General features: G+C 47.5%; 1 protein-coding gene across 4 annotated transcripts in view; it reads left to right on the plus strand.

Moving 5' to 3' along the window:
• The window catches only part of COL5A1 (collagen type V alpha 1 chain), a 127787-nt gene that overhangs the window by 103551 nt on the left and 3404 nt on the right, over positions 1–20832 (plus strand). For 2 of the 4 annotated variants that reach the window (XM_031601829.2, XM_031601831.2), the window contains exons 38-65: positions 598–651; positions 1559–1666; positions 1837–1926; positions 2003–2056; positions 2677–2784; positions 4085–4192; positions 4754–4807; positions 5551–5604; positions 5805–5912; positions 6008–6061; positions 6149–6256; positions 6669–6722; positions 7035–7142; positions 8217–8270; positions 8553–8606; positions 9083–9136; positions 9527–9580; positions 10310–10417; positions 10840–10893; positions 10993–11046; positions 11373–11480; positions 11842–11895; positions 12270–12305; positions 13114–13167; positions 13505–13763; positions 14136–14248; positions 15451–15519; positions 18981–19214. In XM_031601829.2, the coding sequence (XP_031457689.2) occupies positions 598–651; positions 1559–1666; positions 1837–1926; positions 2003–2056; positions 2677–2784; positions 4085–4192; positions 4754–4807; positions 5551–5604; positions 5805–5912; positions 6008–6061; positions 6149–6256; positions 6669–6722; positions 7035–7142; positions 8217–8270; positions 8553–8606; positions 9083–9136; positions 9527–9580; positions 10310–10417; positions 10840–10893; positions 10993–11046; positions 11373–11480; positions 11842–11895; positions 12270–12305; positions 13114–13167; positions 13505–13763; positions 14136–14248; positions 15451–15519; positions 18981–19214 (2421 nt within the window). Of the gene's footprint in view, positions 1–597; positions 652–1558; positions 1667–1836; positions 1927–2002; positions 2057–2676; positions 2785–4084; positions 4193–4753; positions 4808–5550; positions 5605–5804; positions 5913–6007; positions 6062–6148; positions 6257–6668; positions 6723–7034; positions 7143–8216; positions 8271–8552; positions 8607–9082; positions 9137–9526; positions 9581–10309; positions 10418–10839; positions 10894–10992; positions 11047–11372; positions 11481–11841; positions 11896–12269; positions 12306–13113; positions 13168–13504; positions 13764–14135; positions 14249–15450; positions 15643–18980; positions 19215–20832 lie in introns of all 4 variants that reach the window. The other 2 variants (XM_090121356.1, XM_031601830.2) reach the window with 2 other exon arrangements.

A 20832-nucleotide genomic window follows, 5' to 3' on the forward strand; every position in this document is an offset into this window, starting at 1 on the left:
AGCAGGGCTGGAAAGTGGTTCTGCTTGTGTCGGAGTGCAGGGTGGTCACCCAGGGCCAGAACTCCTGCAGGGGGAAACCTGGAGCAGGAGTCACAGCAGAGCTGGGAGCGGGAGAAGGGAAATGAATGGCTATGAGGAATTGCTCAGCGTTAATAAAAATGAGCACTTTGACTTTTTAATAGCCATTTCCTCTGTAGCTTTTACGAGTATAGCAATCTATACATATATATAAATATATATCTGTATGGCCAATCATTCAGCCAAACTGTGGTAGCTCCATCACAACAGCAGAAGTGAGCTGAAGATCTGATGGCTTTCCACCCAAACACCCATTCCCCCCCCTTGAGGCTGCACCTGGAACCCTCCACCACAGCTGAAAGAAAGACCCATTTCTACCACTGTCTTTCCCCCTGTCAATGTATGAATACATATTTTGCATCTCCTGTTTGATTTTTTTTTTTCTTCCTTCTGCCTTTGGGTGTCATCCATGGTCAGTGGTTCTGCTGGGGGGCAGCAGGCAGGCAGCACTCTGGGTCCCTCTGGGGAGCATCTCATGGCAGAAATGTCATCTCTTTGTCCTCTCCCTTTTCCTAACAGGGTTTCCAAGGCAAGACCGGCCCGCCTGGCCCCCCTGGTGTTGTAGGCCCTCAGGTAAGGAACAAACATTGGTGTTTGCACCGGTCCTTTGTGGTTCATCTTCATCAGTACGATCTGTTGTACCCTTTTGGTGGTGTGGCTGGAGTGCTCTTCCGTTTCATTATGAAGAAATGCATCCGTATTTAATATAACGTGCTGCCAGATTCTTTCAGAATTGCTCTATTTCTTTAATTAATTTCTTTTTTAAAATGTGAGTTAACCATGAACTCCGTGCCATCTGAAATGATAACTGCACCACCAGAATTTGTACCCCTTAAGTAGAGGGATGCAGGGCTCTGTGTTGGTTTGGTAGTCAGAGTCCTAGCCTGAGCAGCACTGGGTTTGGCTTGAATCTTCTTTCCTGAGCTACCAAGGAGGTTGCTCTTTAATTACGAAATAATTAACTTGTCCTCTTTAATGACGGTGTTAACTCCCTGGTTGATGAAATCCATGATTAGGGGCAATTCCTCGACCGTGTTTATCTTCTCAAGTGCAGGGTTAGGCTCTGTGGCAGTTTCATTCAGCCCGGTGCTGTGCTATCATTCTGCTGGTGCTAAGTGGCATCCTGCAGCATGACGTGAATCCTGCAGTCCCAACAGACACCAGCGTGCAGGGATGCTGTCCTCTTGTGCATCTGCCTTTTCTTCTCCTCCAGAATGGGCCACTTGGGAACCTTCTGTGCTGTGCCTTAGCACACACTCGTCACCATCAGTGCCCACGTGTCAGCAATTGCCATGTAGCATAGGCTTAATCAGTCACTTATGCCCCACATAAGGATGAACCAACGTGATAGCACAATACTTAAGAAGTATCCTGAGTATGATAACTTTAGTAATAGAATCTCATTTGTGTGAACTCATTCATTCCAGAATTTCCCAGTGCCTAATGCTTGTTACCTTCTCCCCGATCTCTGTTTCTTTAGGGGCCAACTGGTGAAACTGGTCCAATGGGTGAGCGAGGACATCCAGGTCCTCCAGGTCCTCCAGGTGAACAAGGTCTTCCTGGCCTCACTGGGAAGGAAGGGACCAAGGTAGGGATGAGCAGCCTGCTGGATTCCCCCTTCTTGCACACCTTCCCCTCTGCCAGAGGTGGAGAGGGATGATGTAGGAAAGAAATGATGTTTCACAGTGGCTCATCGAGGCTTGAGCACGGAGAGAGGAGCACCCACAGATCCTCATCTCTTTGTCCCTATCATTACAGGGGGACCCTGGTCCTGCTGGCCTCCCAGGGAAGGATGGTCCCCCAGGCTTGCGAGGCTTCCCTGGAGAGAGAGGTCTGCCTGGCCCCATTGTAAGTATCAACAACAGGATGCCCAGGCAGTGCAGCACACAGCTCCCCTAATGACTCTTTTTTTCCCATCTTCCAGGGTTCTCCAGGGCTGAAAGGCAACGAAGGTCCCCCAGGCCCCCCTGGTCCTGCAGTGAGTATCCTTGCCCTCCCAGGCACCACCTAACACGTTTACAAGCTTGGCAAACTAAGTCAGTGGGTTAGTCACAGCTTAGGGCTTCATCCATTATTTCCTTTGCACTAACGAGTGGCTTGCTGGATATTGCTTTATTTTACAGGACACGTGTAATTGCTCAGTTATTTTATGGTGTTAGCTGTGAATATACGTGACGAGCTGGGGGAACTAGGATGATCCAGGACATCCAGTATTTTGCTTCTAAGTCACCAGCTTTCCCTCTAAAAATTGTTCCCACTTGAGAGTCTTGGTCAGTGCAGCTCTCCTGGAAGAAAATACTCATTGTGGAACCCTCCCTGCTGCATTAACCATAAAGTGGTGATGCACTTGTTCCAAGCTGATAATGTGCCCCAAGAACTGAGCTCCCTGCACCAGCCATTCCAGGGATTTTAATTAAAAAGGATCTGCAGGACCCCTTGGGCTGATGGTACCAAGCCATCACATGGAAGTCACCCCTTCAAATGTGCTCATTTATTGAGTTGGCGCATTTGAAGCTTCCTATTGCTAACTTTCTTTCTTCCTGTAATAGATAGCACTCGATGTTCCAGTCATATTTCCCTTCCTCCTTCCCCACACAGGGCTCTCCAGGTGAGCGAGGTCCTGCGGGCTCAGCTGGCCCCATTGGCTTGCCAGGGCGACCTGGACCACAGGGACCTCCAGGACCTGCAGGCGAAAAGGGAGCACCAGTAAGTACCAACTCACAGATTAATGGCTGCGGGCCCTGTAGAAATAGAGCTGAGCATAGAGACAGACTGGGCGAGGTATAAGAAAAAAGGAAAAAAGAAAAAGAAAAAAAAGGAAAAGATGCTACAAGATGCTACATGCCTCCTGCAGCACGAACGTGCTGGTCGTCTGCTGACACCCATGCAAAGATGCTGTGAGCAGAGCTGTGCCATATGGTCCTGCCCAGCACCCAGCCCACGTGCTGTCACATCTTCTGCTCCCCACAGCACAAGCAGGAGATGCAGCAGGAGGCAGGCAGGGCAGTGGGTGGGATGCTGCTCTTAGGTTGGTGCTGAGCAGCTCAGTGCTGCAACGGTCCCAGAGGAAAAGGAGGGGAAGGTTGTAACTCGCACCCCAGTAGTATTGCAGGGAAGTTTTGCTGACTTCTGGGTTGCTTTAGTTCTCACTCAGGTCCAGCAAAATGAGCACATGCTGGCTTTGGTGATTTCAGACTGAAAGACATTTGTGCTGATTGATTGTTGCTACCAGAAGTGCTTATCAGCCGGTGTATTCCACATTTGATGGCTTATTAGAAACTCCAGCAGCTAGTCCAGAGGCAAGCATTTGCCAGTGAATCAGCCTTGCAAACATCTGTCCTGCCCGGTATCTATGGGATATGCTCTTGGGCAGTTGAATAGGCAACTTATGTGGCATTAATTATTCAGAAGAGAGCAGCAAGACTCAGCTGCAATTAAATTATATACAGGGAAACTGAAAAATATCTACTGTTCAGTTCCAATAAATAAACAAATTTGAGCAAAGGCTCCAGGCTTGAGGAGTACAAGAAGATGTTTAAGTGGGAGGCCAGCAGAGATTGCTTTATTTGCTTCATGTATTTTCCATTGTCCAGAGGTTCAGAAGGGAGTTCAGGGCCATTATTTAGCGATTAGCCATGGACAGCCAGCCCTAGCATCAGTAAGCACTGGCTTGTGGGAATAAAAATTAGTTGGAGACTTGTTTGTCACCCAGAGAGAGACGACAGAGAGTTCGGATTAAATCTAGTTATACTGCCACAGCAGTGAAATTGCAGCTGTGATCTGGGTATTCACCGTTTAGATTTGCTTGGGTTTTATCTCTGAAGATAGAGATTTTTGTCTCGTTCAGAGAGCAGCACGGGGAGGTGTCAGCTGGAGGCCAGTCTTGCTATGCATGCCCGTACAAGGCAGGGTCATTAGCAGCTGAATAAAATGCTAATGGCCCTTAATGGGTCAATGGAAGGGTAGAGGGAGAGCTCTGTGACCTTTCTACTCTTTCTGCTTTCAGGGTGAGAAAGGTCCTCAAGGACCAGCAGGTCGGGATGGCATCCAGGGCCCCGTGGGACTCCCGGGTCCAGCAGGTCCTGTTGGCCCCCCCGGCGAGGATGGAGACAAGGTGGGAACAAACATCCTCCCTGCTGTGCGGGGTCACTGGGAAGGAAATGGGCCGTCTACCCTATGGCCACTCTGCTGCCATTGGGTCAGACGTGCAGCCTGTTGTGACACGAGGGTGTTTTGTGGCACTTGCAGTCCCATGGGATGAGTGGAGTTGGGTTTGGGAGAGAATGAGGCTGACTGCTTCACAAGCACTTCTCAGCTGAAGCTGTTAGCCTCCCCAGAGCCTGTAGCAGGTGGCCTGCCCTTGGGTGCCTTGCCTTTCCTAATTAATTACCTTTCCCCACTCTCTCATTAAGCCCCTCTGGACTGGAGGGTTCTTAGAAAACGTTAGCTGGGATGTATCACTCATCATTGCTAACAAGGATGATGCTTCTGCATCAGGAAAGCTTAAGGATGTCAAAGGGTTTGGTTACACCTGGAGCAGCCAAATCTTTGGCCTCTTTCAGAACTCGCTGGGTCGGTTCTGTGGGAATTGGCATCAGGGCACAGGACTGCTGCTGGGTGGGGAGATGTGGCAGTTGTCCCCAGGTGAGCTAACTGTGTTCTTTGCACCTGGCAGGGCGAGATCGGGGAGCCTGGCCAGAAGGGCAGTAAAGGTGACAAAGGAGAGCAGGTGAGTGTGATGGATGTCTGAACATGTGCTTATGTCATGCAACCTGCTGCAAGCAGAAAATGGTGCCATTTGAACTTCTTCCCTTTGTCTTCTCCTTTGCTTTGTCAAATACACACACAGTGTAAAAATAAAAGTGCCTGCTGAAGTGTCTTTCTCCTTCAGCTCCCTTGAGATGCTTCCCTCTCACTTATATACTATGTAAATATCTCAAGCATCAGCAGCACTTGCCTTTGGAGTTGGGCATTTGGCTGCAATTGCTCTCCTAGATGGATATGTCATGTGCATGTCCCTTTGTGTGCTCAGAGCCTGAGGAATGGAAAATAAATTGCACAAGTTCTCCTGTAAATGTGCTGAAATATGAGGTCAGGTTAAGCTGGTTTTGGCTTCTTGGCCCTGCAAGTAGGTAGCTGCACGTACATGCAGAAGGTGATGCTGGGCTAAGGGTGATCTGTAAGACTTCTTATGTTACATAGACATGCACAGATGGCTTCTTTCTTCCCAGAAAGACTTCCAGCTTTCACCTCCCTCAAAAAGTGTTTTGCAAAATAAGCTTAACTGTGTCCTTGGGCACCAGTCCTGCAGGACCCTGGTGCATCCAGGAGGCTTGACTCCATCCTCCCCCTGCTCTCATTTGAGAATTTATGCAGATTTAATGACGCTATGCTCAAGAGCCTCTCATTGTACAGGTGAGGTTTTTCACTCTCCTCTCCTAAATGTGACTTTGCACTTCTGTTTCCTGACAGGGTCCACCAGGTCCTACAGGCCCACAAGGTCCAATCGGTCAGCCAGGTCCAGCTGTGAGTACTGTTAGCAGGAATTCTTCTCACCCAAAAGCAATGCTGGGAAGCACTGGACAGAACTGCAGTTTCTGCTGGGTGCTGCTCGTACCCAGTGCGTGTGGATGAGCATGGCTGCTGGCTGCAGGGGGAGGTGGTGGGGATGGGCTTTTTGCCTGCCATGTGCCCATGCTAAGCTGAATCAGACTGTTTCCTCGTAGGGTGCTGATGGAGAACCAGGTCCCAGAGGGCAGCAAGGCCTTTTTGGTCAGAAAGGTGATGAAGGACCTCGAGGTTTCCCCGGTCCCCCTGGCCCTGTGGGCTTGCAGGTAAGCTGCAGCATCAGTTGGGGCTGGGGTGATGAGGGCTGAGGCTCTGCAGGATGTATTCACCACTACAATTATCCCCTTCCACCCCCCTACAGGGCTTGCCTGGACCTCCTGGTGAGAAGGGAGAAACAGGTGATGTTGGGCAAATGGTAAGAAGCTTTTCTCCTCTCATTTTCATCACTGATGTATGCATTTTTTCCAAGGAGCTTGTCTGAAATGTCTCCTCTTTCTCTCAGGGTCCACCAGGTCCACCTGGACCCAGAGGCCCCTCCGGCCCACCAGGAGCAGATGGACCCCAAGGTCCTGCTGGGGGAATAGGAAATCCTGGTGCAGTAGGAGAGAAGGTAAAGCATGCACTCCAACCTGACTGAGGGCTGAGGGAGGTTTGTTCCAACACTTGCTGTGAGTGGGGCGGTGATGGGGTAAATGTGTGGCTGCAGTCTGTGAATAAATGGGTGCCATTTGAAGGGAGGAGGCTTCTCCCAGTTTGAAGTGCATGTAGTGCTGTCCTTGAGGTACTTATATTAGTGATTTCTTCTCAATTAAGTAAACGGATTCATGTGTATTTATATGTATACTGTGCAAATTTGTTAATATAAGCCAAGGAGGTGGAAATGTACCTGAAAAAGAAAACAGTGATGCTCAATGTCCAATGACTTTCTGAGGCTTGCAGCTCTCAGAGGCCGAAGGGGTTGAGCACATCAGCAGAAAGGTCTGCATCCTGTAACTGTAGGCATCTTCTTTTCCTTCCTGTAGGGTGAGCCTGGTGAATCTGGTGAGCCCGGTCTGCCTGGTGAGGTCGGCCTGCCGGTAAGCCTGCTGCTGTGGAGGAGAGCTTTTCTCCACCAAAAAGTTGGCTAAAGGGGTTTCGGAGATGCACAGATGTTGCTGGGGCTGTAGGGACTGAACCAGCCATGTCCTTGGTGTGGGCATCAGGCAGAGACACTGCCACGTTCTGGGGTGTTTATGGGATAACTTCAGTCACCGAACGCAGGCTGTGCGTGACAACATGAACACCAATGAGTCTTTGTGTTTTAAGATGCGGACAGGCTTTTTTCAGAATTGATTAGAGGATAATTAGAGATCAGTAATAGTAATAGACACAACTTTTTTCTTTCACAGGGTCCAAAAGGTGAAAGAGGTGAAAAGGGTGAAGCAGGTCCCTCTGGTGCTGCTGGTCCACCTGGCCCTAAAGGTCCACCAGGTGATGATGGTCCCAAAGGCAGCCCTGTAAGTACCCCCTCCTGTCAAAACAGTGCTTCCTTGTTTTGCCTTGTGGAGATTTTCACATAGGAAGATATTTTCCAGATAATTTTGTGAAGTCTGAAATTGTTTACCAGCCAGATAATTGCCCATCTAATATTATGCAGTGATAATCCCATTCCTTTAGAGTGCTAATGAGGAAAAGACCCAGTTGTACCTTGTCTTCTAGCGATACTTGAATTGTTAGTCTCTTTTTGCAGGCTATCAGGAAACTCATCCCTATGTAGAAGGTGGTACTTCTACTTTGCACTTGAGTTTATGCATTGCCAGTGTCCTCTGCACCAAAGCAAAGCTTCCAAAATAGCCTAGAGGAGATTTATGTGAATTTGGGAGCCGTATCTCCAGGGTCAGATCCCCGCTAATGCAAGTTGTTGTAGCTCTATTGAAGCCAGCAGGGCTGTACTGATTTATACCAGATGACAATGGTACGATATTTGTCTTGCCTGCTCCTTTGATGCTTGTTGGCTGAAGAAATTCATCATGCGATAAGCAAAGATGGTACGAAGCAGCAGAGGAGGTAGGGGAGTTAGTCATCTCCCTTAACAGATGGCTTTTGGGATGCTGCGTTATTGGTTGAAACCTATTGTCTGAGCACTGCTCTAAGGATCATTTGAAGTGCACAATAGGATTGTAGGGAGAACTGTGGTGAAGTTATTTTAGTCATCGAATGATCTGAGAGTATCTTCAGGTGAAAAATGTTACACATTAAATGGAAAGGAAAAGCAAAACCTTCTAATCTTTGCATTCCCCAGAGCTGAGAGGATTCCGCTGTCACTTGTCTGATATATTTATGAAAAGCTCGATGAAATCCCATGTTGATAATGGAGCTTTGTGTAAACTGGCTGCAGAGCTGAACTGGTAACCGTGACAGGTTGAAATTACTGAGCACGCAAAGCTGGGATGTGATCCGGTCTCAGGTTTGAGGGTAGGGAATTGGGATTTTGCTCCCCAGGGTGAATGACAGGAGTGATGGGTACGAGTGCTCTGCAGGTTTGCAGGTGCAGTTTCTGACCTGGGGATGTCTCTCTTCTCTCTTTGCAGGGTCCAGTTGGTTTCCCTGGTGACCCTGGTCCTCCTGGAGAGCCTGGCCCAGCTGTAAGTGTTTGTCTCGCAGAGGGGCAGTTAGGTTCCTCCTCTTGATGTTGTGGAACACGACTGTGTGCTGTTTATTCACCATTAGCTCTTTTGTCACTTACTTTTCTTGGGGAAAGAGTGGGAAGTCCCACCATAAGACCATTCCTCTGACCATGCTGCAGCCTTTGGGGCAGTAGCAATGCAAAGCTTACATGCTGAACAACACCCGCTGCTTCCAATACTTTATTTAGCTCCATTCATACCCTCAATGTGCCTGTTGATTTCTTTCTTCTCATATTTTAGGGTCAAGATGGTCCCCCTGGTGACAAAGGTGACGATGGTGAACCTGGTCAGACGGTGAGTAACTGGATGGATGGGATCTGTGTTCAGTCCCAATGGTTACTGTGTGCAGGTGCAAAGGGTTTAACACAGAAAGATGTACAGCAGCTAATTCCCACCAGCTTCCATTAAGCAAATCCTCTGCTCCTCCCCAGTGCTGTCCTTCCTCTTGTCCGTGTGAGCCTGGCTGCTGCCATCCTATGTCTATGTGAGCCAAGGCTGCTCAGCAATACATCCAGAAAGCAAACAGTAGCTTCTAGAAAAACAAAATCCAGCCTTTCATTTTAAATTTTCCATGCCTTATGGTATTACATGGTGGGAAGAGATAAAACAAGATACCACCTGCACCCCTGGGAGGTGTCAGGAGTTGTACTGGCCACCCACACCCTGGCTTGGAACAAACTCTGTATCTCTGCTTGAGTTTTACACACTTACTCGTTCCTCCCATGTCTCATGGTGCAGTTATGACTTCTTCTCCTCCATTCTCTATTTAGGGGTCCCCAGGTCCCACAGGAGAGCCAGGCCCTTCTGGACCCCCAGGAAAAAGGGTAAGCAGATCTTTTAAGAATGATTTTCCACGTGTATTTCCATCATTTTTTTTTTTTTTTTAAAGCTAATTTTATTACTAGTCTGAAGTAAATGTGAGGCACAGCCATTGGAAATCAATGGGAAGTTTTGAGCTAAATTCCATTGTTGTTTGTTTTGTTGTTCGTTTTTTTTTTTTTTTTAAGATTCTAACACTCAAAAGGAAATAAAAGTTCTCCAACATTTCCTCTCTTGCTGGTAGAGCCCAGGGGTTTGTGCAGCAAGAAGCTGATTTGTAAACCTTTTCAGAGAGATTTGCCTTGTGTTGCCTTCTTTCCTGTGGTAACTCCATTAGAGCGTTGCAGATCAGGGTAATCTAACTGAGTTTTGCATCTATTCTGTGCTTTCCTTAGGGCCCTCCTGGTCCAGTTGGTCCTGAAGGAAGGCAAGGAGAGAAAGGAGCCAAGGTGAGAGCTGGATGGGATTTCTTTCTTACCGTGTCTTTCGTGTGCCAAACTGCTCACCCTCTGACATTGTTGTTTGAAAGACAGTGATTTGATTTTGCTGTGTTACAACAAATTAGCCTGAATTTGGGGTCGCTGGCCTCGAGTCTAAATGCGTGTTTCATCTTTTAACAAACTCCGTGGAGATAATCAGAGCTTGGTAAGGTCACGGGAGTGTTTTCCTTGCTTTGAAATGACAGAGTGCCATATTTGGCAATTTAATGTGTTGTCAATGAAATGGCACGCTGAGTCCTACATCATATCCCAGAGCTAACGCAGCATTATTGGAGCGTGGTTATTTCTGTAGGGGTAATGGGGGAAATGTAAAGTGGGATTGCAAATCACGGCTCCAATTGTCGCGGCAGCCGCAGGAATGCTGATGGCGGAGGACATGCTCTGCTAGCACATCTCCCAGGACATAAGCAAAGAAAGCTTTGTGCTCTGGAGAGCTTGCATCAAAGGCTGTTCCTGCTGTAAATCAGCAGAAACAGACAAGTCTGAAAAGTGAAGTTGTTCGGTAGAACGCTTTTCCTTGGCACATCAGGGATAAGGAGTAAGCAGCAAGAAAATCAGCAGATGGAAAATCTCATATGCTGTGCGGGGAATTGCATTCGTTCTGTGATATCCTGCTGTGTCTGAAAAGATGGGTCAGTGCCCCAATGCATATTAAGGCATGCTGTCTCTTGCATCCAGGGTGAAGCTGGTTTGGAAGGGCCTCCTGGCAAGACAGGCCCAATCGGTCCCCAGGGTGCTCCAGGGAAACCCGGCCCTGATGGCCTTCGGGGAATTCCTGGTCCAGTTGTGAGTATTCCCAAATACTCCTCTCACCTGAGAAAGCTTCTTGGTGGGGTTGTTGCTGTAACCCTGGGAGATGCTTTGTTCCCAGCGTAGGATGCTGTCTACAAGGGAGCAGGCTTTTTCCATGCTTAAGTGCCTGAGAGCAGATGAAACATCCTCAATGGAAATGGCATGATGGTGGATACCATCCCCAGCATGTTTTAGCTGAGTGTTGGGTCTACTTGCCCTATCTCTGCATTAATGTTTCGTTAAACTCAGAAGCCACTTTTTCAGTAGAGATATCTATGCTCATAGTTTTGCCTTTATCTGCAAGAAAACAGGGCAAATATTCTCTGGCATGGTGGCCAGATGAGGGTAGGTTTATAATCATCTGATAGCAGTACTGTTGTGGACGATGAGTTTGAGAGGACTGCACTGTTTTACAGGGTGAACAAGGCCTTCCAGGATCCCCTGGCCCAGACGGCCCCCCAGGCCCACTGGTATGTCCAAACCATCAAATCTGAGTGAGTGTTTGAGATGGGAGAAGGCTTTTTCCATGAATTCATTCTCCCCTTTGTTTTCCCTCCTGTCTCCCAAAGGGCCCACCTGGTTTGCCTGGCCTCAAAGGAGACTCTGGTCCTAAAGGAGAAAAGGTAAGTGCCATGCATGACCCCATTGGGTGGCCTGGTGTCTGTGTCTGGATGTGGGGCAGAGGGAAATGTGTGATGAATGTTCACATGCAAAATGAACAGATTCTCCATTGCAGCATTTCTGTTCATGTATTTGTAGCATTTCCTGTTGCAAAAAGGCAGTGTTTTCACCTTACTCTGCTGCTTCCCTGTGTCAGGGATAGCTACGCACTCCTATCACCTTGCTTAGATATTTGGGTTTGTCCCTATGAAATGTCTTTCACAGGTAAATTTGGCATTCTGTTAACTCCAGAGAGAGATTGTAATTAACATCTGCTATCTTCCCCTAGGGTCATCCAGGTTTAATTGGTCTTATTGGACCGCCAGGTGAGCAGGGAGAAAAGGGCGACCGAGGTCTCCCAGGCCCCCAGGGCTCTGCAGGACCCAAGGGAGAGCAGGTAAATGTCAATCTCAGCATGAGAACGTTTTTGAGTCATGTTTTCTATCCGAATGTGGTTTATTCTATGTATGAAATACAGTGATGCTCTAAAATGACCCATTTTAGCAGAAATTGGGTTCTTGAGAGTCGCATGAGAAGAGTTGAGTAGAGTTGGAGAGATGGCAACACAAGTATGTGTCAGGAAGACTGACTTACAGAACTGTGTGCCATATTCTTGTCTGGATCACGCACACATTTAAAAACCAATTTAAGCTTCAAATCTTTATGTCCTCCAAAATCAGGTGGTCGGTGGTTAATTCCATAGTTGTGGGCCAGCATTGCTGCCTGCAAATCAATATTGTTCTGCTCTTATTTTGCAGGGTATCACAGGTCCCTCTGGACCAATTGGACCCCCAGGGCCACCAGGATTACCGGTATGTGACCAGTAAAAAAGTAACCTTTAAACTCCTGGGGAACTGTACAGCCCTTCTGGGGTCACTTTGGGGTTCCCAGATAACCCAGCACAGCCCTTCTGCAGTGACCTCATGTGATGATGCTAACGGCAGTGGGGATTGCCCAGCTGAGCATAATAACAGCACTTGGATGTGTTTCAGGAGTGCTTTTTTGTATGCTTGGAAAAAAAGCAGCGTTCATCTGAAAAATGGGCACAAAAAGGAAGTGAATGTAAAAAAATAAATAAATAAAAAATGCAGAAACTAGTATAGTAGTGTTCTGTCTCTCTCTAAGGAGAGGTTGACTTCTCTGCTAACAAAGATACTAACTCCCTTCTGTATTTTTCTCTATGCAGGGTCCACCTGGTCCCAAAGGTGCTAAAGGATCATCAGTGAGTATAGACATTGTTAAGTGAAGAGGCTGAGGATCTCTTATTAAGTGCACAGCCTGCTGTGACTCCTCCACATCAGCAGTGTTAAGGCAATTAGCCAAAGATGGCTGTAGCAAACGCAGCCTTTTCAGACTATCCCAGCTCAGAAATTATAATTGGGGAAGGATTCTGTTACATGCATTGTACTTCACTGAGCATCGGTGTAGCAAAGATCATAAGGAGGAATGCAGTGAATAGTCCTTATGAGAAAAACTACTACTGTAGTGCAGAGGGTATTAAAAATAGACTGTGAAGCAGGAGGTGGCAAGCTGAAGAACGAGGAACTCTGTGAGAAATGCAGCACTAAAGCGAGCTTCATGTTACAGATCTCCTATTCAGGCAGTTAAAAATTCCTCTTGGGCAACTTCCTAAGTCCTATTTTTTCTTTTTTTTCTTTTTTTTTTCCCATAAGGAATTCAGTGTTTTAGTAATTTTGAGCTTGGATTTGATTTTGAAATCTGCTGAATTGATTTGGAGAGGTAACATCTTCATCCATTGAAAGATCCTTCCTTTTCTGCAGGAAGCATGAGGAAAATTTGACTGCTTAATCCCAAGTGTTTGACATTGTTTCTTACTGAGCACCAGAAAATAACCAAAATACAAATTTGACTGGGGACGTGGGGATGAGAGACCCCCTTTGTGTGACTAAAAGGACAGGAAGGAAACATTTACTGGTAGAGACTATGGAAAAAAATTAAGCTTGGGCTGTGGTATCAGTTACAAATGCTTTTTACTGAGTGACTTGTGTTTTTCCTTTTTTTCCACTTAGGGTCCAACGGGTCCAAAGGGTGAATCTGGTCTTCCTGGCCCCCCAGGGCCTCCTGTAAGTACAACCCATTACACAAACTTAATGGGTGTTGTCATGTAGATTTCCAGATAAAGATTCAGCATATCAGCAGTCCTGCAATGGAGTGACATCCATTAGGGATGCCAGGGAAGAAAGCAGAAGGTGAAGGGAAGAATTAGTAATGGGAGGAGAACAAGAGAAGAAGGAACCAATGTTGGTGGCCAGGGTTTTCCTCAGTGCCACCATGGGTGTTTCAGATATCTAGTGTGTATCTTGTGATGCTCTTCTTCAGCACTGGTGGCTGCTTTGGCTGTTTCTTCCATCTCGTCCCCATTTCCACTGAGAAGTTGCATCTTCTTCCCCCATCCATCAGGGTCCTCCTGGAGAAGTCATCCAGCCTCTGCCCATCCAGTCTTCCAAGAGGACCAGGCGAAACATCGATGCCAGCCAGCTGGTGGATGATGGAAATGCTGACAACTACATGGACTATGCAGATGGCATGGAGGAGATTTTCGGCTCACTGAATTCCTTGAAACTGGAAATTGAGCAAATGAAGCATCCGTTGGGCACTCAACATAACCCAGCTCGTACCTGCAAGGATCTCCAGCTGTGTCACCCTGATTTCCCAGATGGTGCGTCCTGGGACAGGGGGGGCACAGGGAAAACACAGTGGGTTCCCAACTCCAGTTGGTGAATATGGTTCAGTGCAGGAAGAGAGAGATTTTGGGGACTCCCTTGTTGCCCCCTGAGGAACGTGGCTGACCAAAGAGGTCATAGAGATCTGGAGACATAGAGAAAAATGGGGATGTGTGTTTCAAAAAAGCTGTTCCTGAAAGATGCCACAGTATTATATGGCATCAACCCCTATTTTTCTTAAAAATACATAGAATAGTAGCCTATGATGGGGATGATACGGCCCGAGTAAGATGGTTGTTGAAGTCCACTTGGATATCCCTTCACAGTGCTGATTCTTTCTTCCCCTCTCCTCCTTGTCCTGCATCCAGGTGAATACTGGGTGGATCCTAACCAAGGATGTTCCAGGGACTCTTTCAAAGTGTACTGTAATTTCACAGCTGGTGGAGAGACTTGCATCTTCCCTGATAAGAAGTCTGAAGGAGTAAGTCCGCACGACTTTCTTTAATATCATGATGATAAAAGATTGTTCCCTAATATGAATATTCATATGCACAGTGTTGATTATGTTAATGTGTACTGATCTGCTTAGTTGACCCATACTCTTAATTTTTGTCACACATCCATGTGCTGTTTTATGGAGCTGCTCTCCCTGTTGCAGAGCTGCTCTGCTGGATGCAGGCTGTGATGCTCCTCAAACACAAACTGTGCTACTGCTGCAGAGTACCATAAGTGTGAGAAAGGCTCAGCCTGCTGTTTTTCCACAGAGAGGACCTTGAACAGCTATCACAGCAGCATTAAGTGTCGGATGAATGGTTTTATTATAAGCCATAGCAGAGTTGAAGACATATCCCCTTTCTGTCCGTCCTTAACGCAGTAGAAGCACGCTAATTTGCTTTATGGTTTGCAGACTGGAAGGAAAGGACAGTCCCAGGACACCTGCAGTAAAGTTTGCCCATTGCTTTTGAACAGATTTACACAGAAGTGAGGGAATTTTTGGAAGAGGGGGGGAGCACACAGCAACCGTGCTCCTTCCTTGTGCTCTGCCTGGAAAACAAAGTGGTTCAGCTGCTCGGGTGGGACTGCCATAAGGGAAGGATGCTCTGACACAGCCCTTCTTGCCAAGGTCACTCCTTGTCCCACTCTAGGTGGTTGGAGCTCCACCGTGCTCAGTGGTCCAGCACTGTCAGAGGATGCTGCATGTGCTGCCCTGTGTGCTGCACAGCCTTTGGAGGCACTCAGAGGCTTTTCCTTAATGCTGCTCTTTGCCTTTCCTAGCCCCTCAGCATCTGGATTTGACATTAGAATGATAGCAGCCTCCTCCATTACCACCACTTCCACCGTTCATGTTTCTTTTTATTTTCCTGTATCTTTCCTTTTAGCTCTCCTGCCAATAGACTGCACTGACGGTTTTGCATCCAAAGTATCTAGAATTAGTGATCATTAGCCCTTAGCAAAGGAGGCTGGTGCAGGCAGTGGCATCTCCTTCTGCTTGAGAGGCTGCTGGCACCATAGGGCTCTGCCGGCTGGTCTTGTTACTGGTGTATAAAGATTAAGAAAACATGCTTTTAAAACAAGTCAGCCGTTTTCGATAAGACATGGAGGCACTGCTCATGGAACTGAATGTAACTTCATTTCTTTCTTTTTTCTCTTTTCTTTCCTTCCTCATTGCCGTCCACAAACTAGGCTAGAATTACTTCTTGGCCAAAGGAAAACCCAGGCTCCTGGTTCAGTGAATTCAAGCGCGGTAAACTGGTAAGATGCATCTCAGTGCTTTCAGTTTTCTTTAACCCGTGTCGTATTTTACAGAGTAAAATGGCTCGTTGGCCCAAAGAACAGCCTTCCACATGGTATAGTCAATACAAGCGGGGGTCTTTGGTAAGTGGCTAACCTTGGCCCTCTAGTCTGAATCAGAGCACGTCATCCGCTTTGGTATGGCCAGACCTGTTGCATTTTGCATGCTCGACTAATCATCATCACAAGTTAAAACGTTTAAGGTGGAATAATTAAGGTGAAAAAAGAAGCAAAACCACACAGGGACGCTTTTGGTGACCAGCTCTGTGTCCTGCAGGAGGGTGCTGCTGCCCCTTGAGCTGCTCCCATCATAGCAAGAGCAAACTGGGTGGCCCTATGTTGCTGTCCCCAAGGAGAGCAGCCTTGTCCTGCAAGCCCTTGTGTGATGCCTCACCCTGGAGCTGCACCACTTCTTTGGAAGTAGCCTAGGCTGGGTTGGTGAGTCTGCACATAACCAGGTCAAGTTGTCCCCAAAGGAGGAATCTCATCTCCTTGCTGGAGATGAGCCGTGCTGGGGGCTCCCACACCATCCCCAGAGCTTGGGAGCAGTGAATTCATTGATTCAAAGGAAGAGATTTCAAGCCACATGTGTGCCAAGCCTGATGGCCTGGGATTGGATGTAGTCACAATTGAGGTTTATTTTTAAGGGAGAAAAAGTGCTGTGAGGTCAAACAATGTTCGATGTCAGCAAGCAAACAAGACATCAACATGTTAAAAAAAAAAAAAAAAAAAAGAGAGATAGAGAGAAGCAGCTCCAGTATTTTGTCCTGTAGCAGAACATTCATGTTGTGCATAGATCGCTCTTCCACTGAGCTCTTCATCAAATGATGAGCATGAGCCAGCTCTCCCCCAGCACTGGAAATCTCCCACGTGTGTATCAATTCCTACAGGATTAGTGGGGTGCACATCATGAGCCCGGTCAGATCAGGAGGATGAGGGAAGGAGGAAATACTCAGCAGACGTGAGCAGGTGGAGGTGCTGTGGTCCCCATTGCCCAAGGCAGAGGTTTCCTGCAGAACATGTAAACTTCCACCTTAAAGGGCAAACAAAGGAGGATGCTGCCTTGTTTCCTTCAGCCACATTTCATTGCCACTAAACACGTATGCTCTGATTCTGCCCACAAGAAGGATATGGCTTCTGCAGCTTTTCTGCACCATCCAACAAGGCCGCAAAGCCAAGGCTTCAGCCTCGTAGCTCCTTGGAGGGCAACTACTCATAGCTTAATTACAGAGCACTTCATCAATTAATATTACAAGTACATTCATCTCTGCATCTTCTGTGCCTTTTTTCCTTTTTTTTTTCCAGCCTGTTTGTCGGCTACTTTAGAGGCTGAATGGGCACCCTAGAGCTTGGGGCCCATTTTTTAAATAGGAATTTCAGTGCCACTTTGTTCCATCTTTCTGCATTGCTATCCTCTTGCCTTTTACCTGTCCTGCATTTCCCATTTGCAAAAAAAAAAAAAAAGCCACCAGCACATAGAAGACCTTCTACAGCAAACCCTGAAACCATAATGTTTGATTAAAATAAGGAAATAAAAATTCATGCTGGTCAATATTTGGAACTGTGACACTGGTAAACTGGGGAGATGTTTGCCTGGATGTGAGTTGGTTGAATTCTGCTCGTGGTTTGGCAGGATGGCTGTGTGTGCCCCTCAGGTTGGCATGGCTGCTCTGCTCACTCCAGAGCCTTTGTGTGCCCAGCCTGGAGCCATGGCACTGCCTACGACACATCCCATAATACTGCTTACACCAGGTATGCCAGTGCTTGCCTTTCTTCTGGGGACACCCAAAGTAAGATGGATGGAGTAAATGGGGAATACAAAGAAACCGTTTTGTTTTGATGCTTCCCCACCATCATTAATCAATGACACAGAGAATGTGGAGTTAATTTCCCAGCGTTCCTCATGATGCAGCCAGACTGCATTTAGAGGGATAAGAGAGTTGCAGATGTTTTCTTTTGGCCTCTGCTTTCCTCCTGTGTGCATTTGCACGCACGTAATTCCCGGTAGCTCTAACAAGACCTGCCACCCATCCATCCTGTTATCCTTCTCTGCCATATGGCATCTGCCACAGGCAAATACTACAGCACAGAAAAAAAGGGGAAAGGATTGATTTTACTTTATTTTATTTTTTTTTTTTTGCAAAACCAACACGCTTTATGCACACAGCCAGTTCCCAGCGGGTCCAGTTGTAAACCTCGTGCAGAAGCAGAACAACTTAGCACACAGTCTGGCTCGCAAACCAAGCATCGATTTGAAATAGGAATACACAGAAAAGTAACTCTTGCAGATCGATGGGCAGTGCCACGTGTCGCTGAGCGTGCACTGAGTGCTCAGCATTTTGTGTCCCCATCCTTCTACGTCCTGGTGGTTTCTTGCTGTCTCTCCCCCTGGCATGCGTGGCTCTCTCATGGTCAGTCATATTTAACTCTCAGGAGGACAGTACAACAGTATCCTGACAACCGGTTGGTATATTTTATTTATTTTCATCATCTTTTTACTCAGAACTTTGTTGTCTGGTTTGTGAATCTCTTCTACTGTTTGCAGCCCTCACCGTGATCTGATGCTTCACCGTACCTTGAAGAACGTTGTGCTGTTTGTGTGTATTTTTCTCCCAGTCATTTCTTAAAGAAGTCAGCTGTCTGTAGAGGGCAGTTTGAAGAGCTGCTCCAGTGGCTTTGCTGTGGCTGGAGATGCCACCTCAAGTGCAGTCAGTCCTTAATGTTGCTCTGACTGATCCTATGGTGGTTCCTTGTTGGGTGGCACAAGGGAAAGTGACAGAAAGGCCTGAAACCTGAGGAGTGGAGGGGCCTTCAATAACTTGTGTTTTGCAGAAATAGATTTCCAGAAACCGTTCTCCTTTGAGGGAGAAAAGGAAAGTGATGTGCAGGACAGAGCAGATCCCCACGCAGGTACAGCTGTGCGTCTGTAGGAGCAGGATTTCTGCAGAAGAGGTTGCAAGGATTGCTTAAAATCTCAGTGTGGTGGTATCCAGGAAAGATGAATGGGAAACATCCCTGTGTGTGCAGAACAAAATACCTACAGAGGTCAGATAACTGTGTCAAATGGGGCAGAAAAATAAAGCTCCAGACCCTTCCGTAAATCTTCACTCTCCTCAAAAGCTGGAGAAATATGCTCAGTACTGGCTTTATGCCTGGAGATATACATCCCCAGATTTGTTCAGTGTTGTGTCACTTTGCAGCTGGGGCTGAAATCCCTGTTCCTTTCTCCTCCTCCTGCCCTTGGTTTAGCTTTGTGTGGCAGGCACAGGATGGGATGGGGAGACCCAGCCCCGGAGTAGAGGGCAGGGTGCTCGTGCACATGGGGATAAGGATGGATGGGAAATCTGGTGGTCCTTGAAGCACCCTAAATGCATTGCTTTGCCCCTCACTGCCCAGTGTTTCCCCTTCTCCACTTCCCACAGCTCTCCTACGTGGATTCGGATGGGAACCCCATCGGAGTGGTACAGATGACATTCCTCAGGCTGCTGAGCGCCTCGGCCCACCAGAACATCACTTATAACTGCTACCAATCCGTAGCCTGGCACGATGCCACCACGGACAGCTATGACAAAGCCATCCGCTTCCTGGGCTCCAACGATGAGGAGATGTCCTACGACAACAACCCGTACATCCGAGCTGCATTCGATGGCTGTGCGGTACGTGGGGAAGATGGCAGGGAGGGATCTCTGAGCAAATCGCTTCCCCATTTCCATTGATTTGGTTGCTTTGAGGATTGAGTTTTTGCCCTGAGTTCAGATGTTGAGCTGCAGCCCTGCCCTCCCCACGCACGCACAGCCCACGGTACTCTTTTCCTTCTCTTCGGCTGTGAGCCATGTTCAGATTTTCCAAAGGTGGCACAACATCCAGCCTTTGCTTCTGTCTTCTGCTGGGCATCTGATTGAGGACTGGGCTCTGAGCAATCTGCCTTCAGGAATTGAAAATTTGGCAAAGTAGGTGCTGCTTGCATTTATTTCCAGACCCAGTTTGTCAGTGCAAAAGCACGCATAATTCTCACCTTCTGCAACTGCAGTGCTTGAAGCCCACGGGACTGAATGATAGAGTTGTTTGACAGCAAAAGCCCTCCACATAATTTGAGATTAAAGCGATTCTGTTCTGGCAGCCGTGCTTTTACTGTAGGAGCAATGAGAAAAATCAAATTAGAATCGCTTCTTTTAATACTCCTGAAAGAGAGGAAAAGGGCATTCATCCCTCTACTGAAAACGCTCAGAAGTCGCATGGGGAGCTTTATCCTCAAGTACCACGTGTCTCCAGGTAACACAGCTTGTCCTCAGCAAAAAAGAGCCCTCTCCTCCCTTCTCCTTCACAAGTCTCGGGGAAGCTGCAGACCACATGCTGCACGTTTTAAGGCAGATGCATCTGATGAAAACCCTTTTAGGTTAAGTGATGCAGTTCAGGTGCCCTGCGTTCCTCTTCCTTCTTCTTAATGAGGAATATTTGCCTGGAAATGGGATTGCAGCTCGTTTGAGTTTATTCACTTGGTTGCTGCTTACTGGAGGCTGTAGCACCGGCTGCTGTCAGCACAACCAGCCTCAGTGCTGCAAGGTAAAGACTGGCAGGAGCAAAGCAGGGAGCAGCATGGGCTGGTGAGCTGGTGGAGGGGCATAGGGCTTTGGGCATCGCTTCCAAGCTTCAGCCCTTCCTCCTGCCCCTCTCTGCAAAGCTCTGGAGAGGACGTAAAAGACAGGGGATTCACTGCATCCTGCAGGGATAGATTTGGTGCAGAGCCATATCCCAGTGAGATGCTGTGAGAGCCTCACAGAGCAATGCTCTGCCTCTCCTGCATTCCTGTGTTGTGTCTGGGACCTCAGCAGGTCATCCTTGCTTGAAACACTGGCAATATCTATAAGGTTAAGCCTTAATGTGAAAAATGAGGCCTGGTTACCCAGCATGGGCATTGCTGCAGAGGCCTCAAGAAGCTCCAAACCCTGACTGTGATTGAGGCTGCTGCAGCCAGCACCGGAGGAGCTCCAGGGCTAATGTTTGGGCCATTATTTGAATATGTTTTTCCTGATCTTACAGCCCTTTCTCAGTAACCATGATACAGCTTATTCTTCTGAGACACACAAATCAGAGGGTAAGGTAGAGCCAAAAGCTGCTCCATAAATTCACTTGTTTGTGCAGCTTTGTATGCTCCCGGGTGCACTTCTGCTCCTCCAATAATTATTTATATTTCAGAAATAACTGTATGGCTAGCAGGCACGATAAAAAGACAACATCACCTTGTGAATTCCATCAAACTTTAAATGCGGGCTT

The sequence above is a fragment of the Phasianus colchicus genome, chromosome 19 (genome assembly GCF_987193195.1).
Source record: "Phasianus colchicus chromosome 19, bPhaCol1.hap1.1, whole genome shotgun sequence".
Taxonomy (NCBI): Eukaryota; Metazoa; Chordata; class Aves; order Galliformes; family Phasianidae; genus Phasianus; species Phasianus colchicus.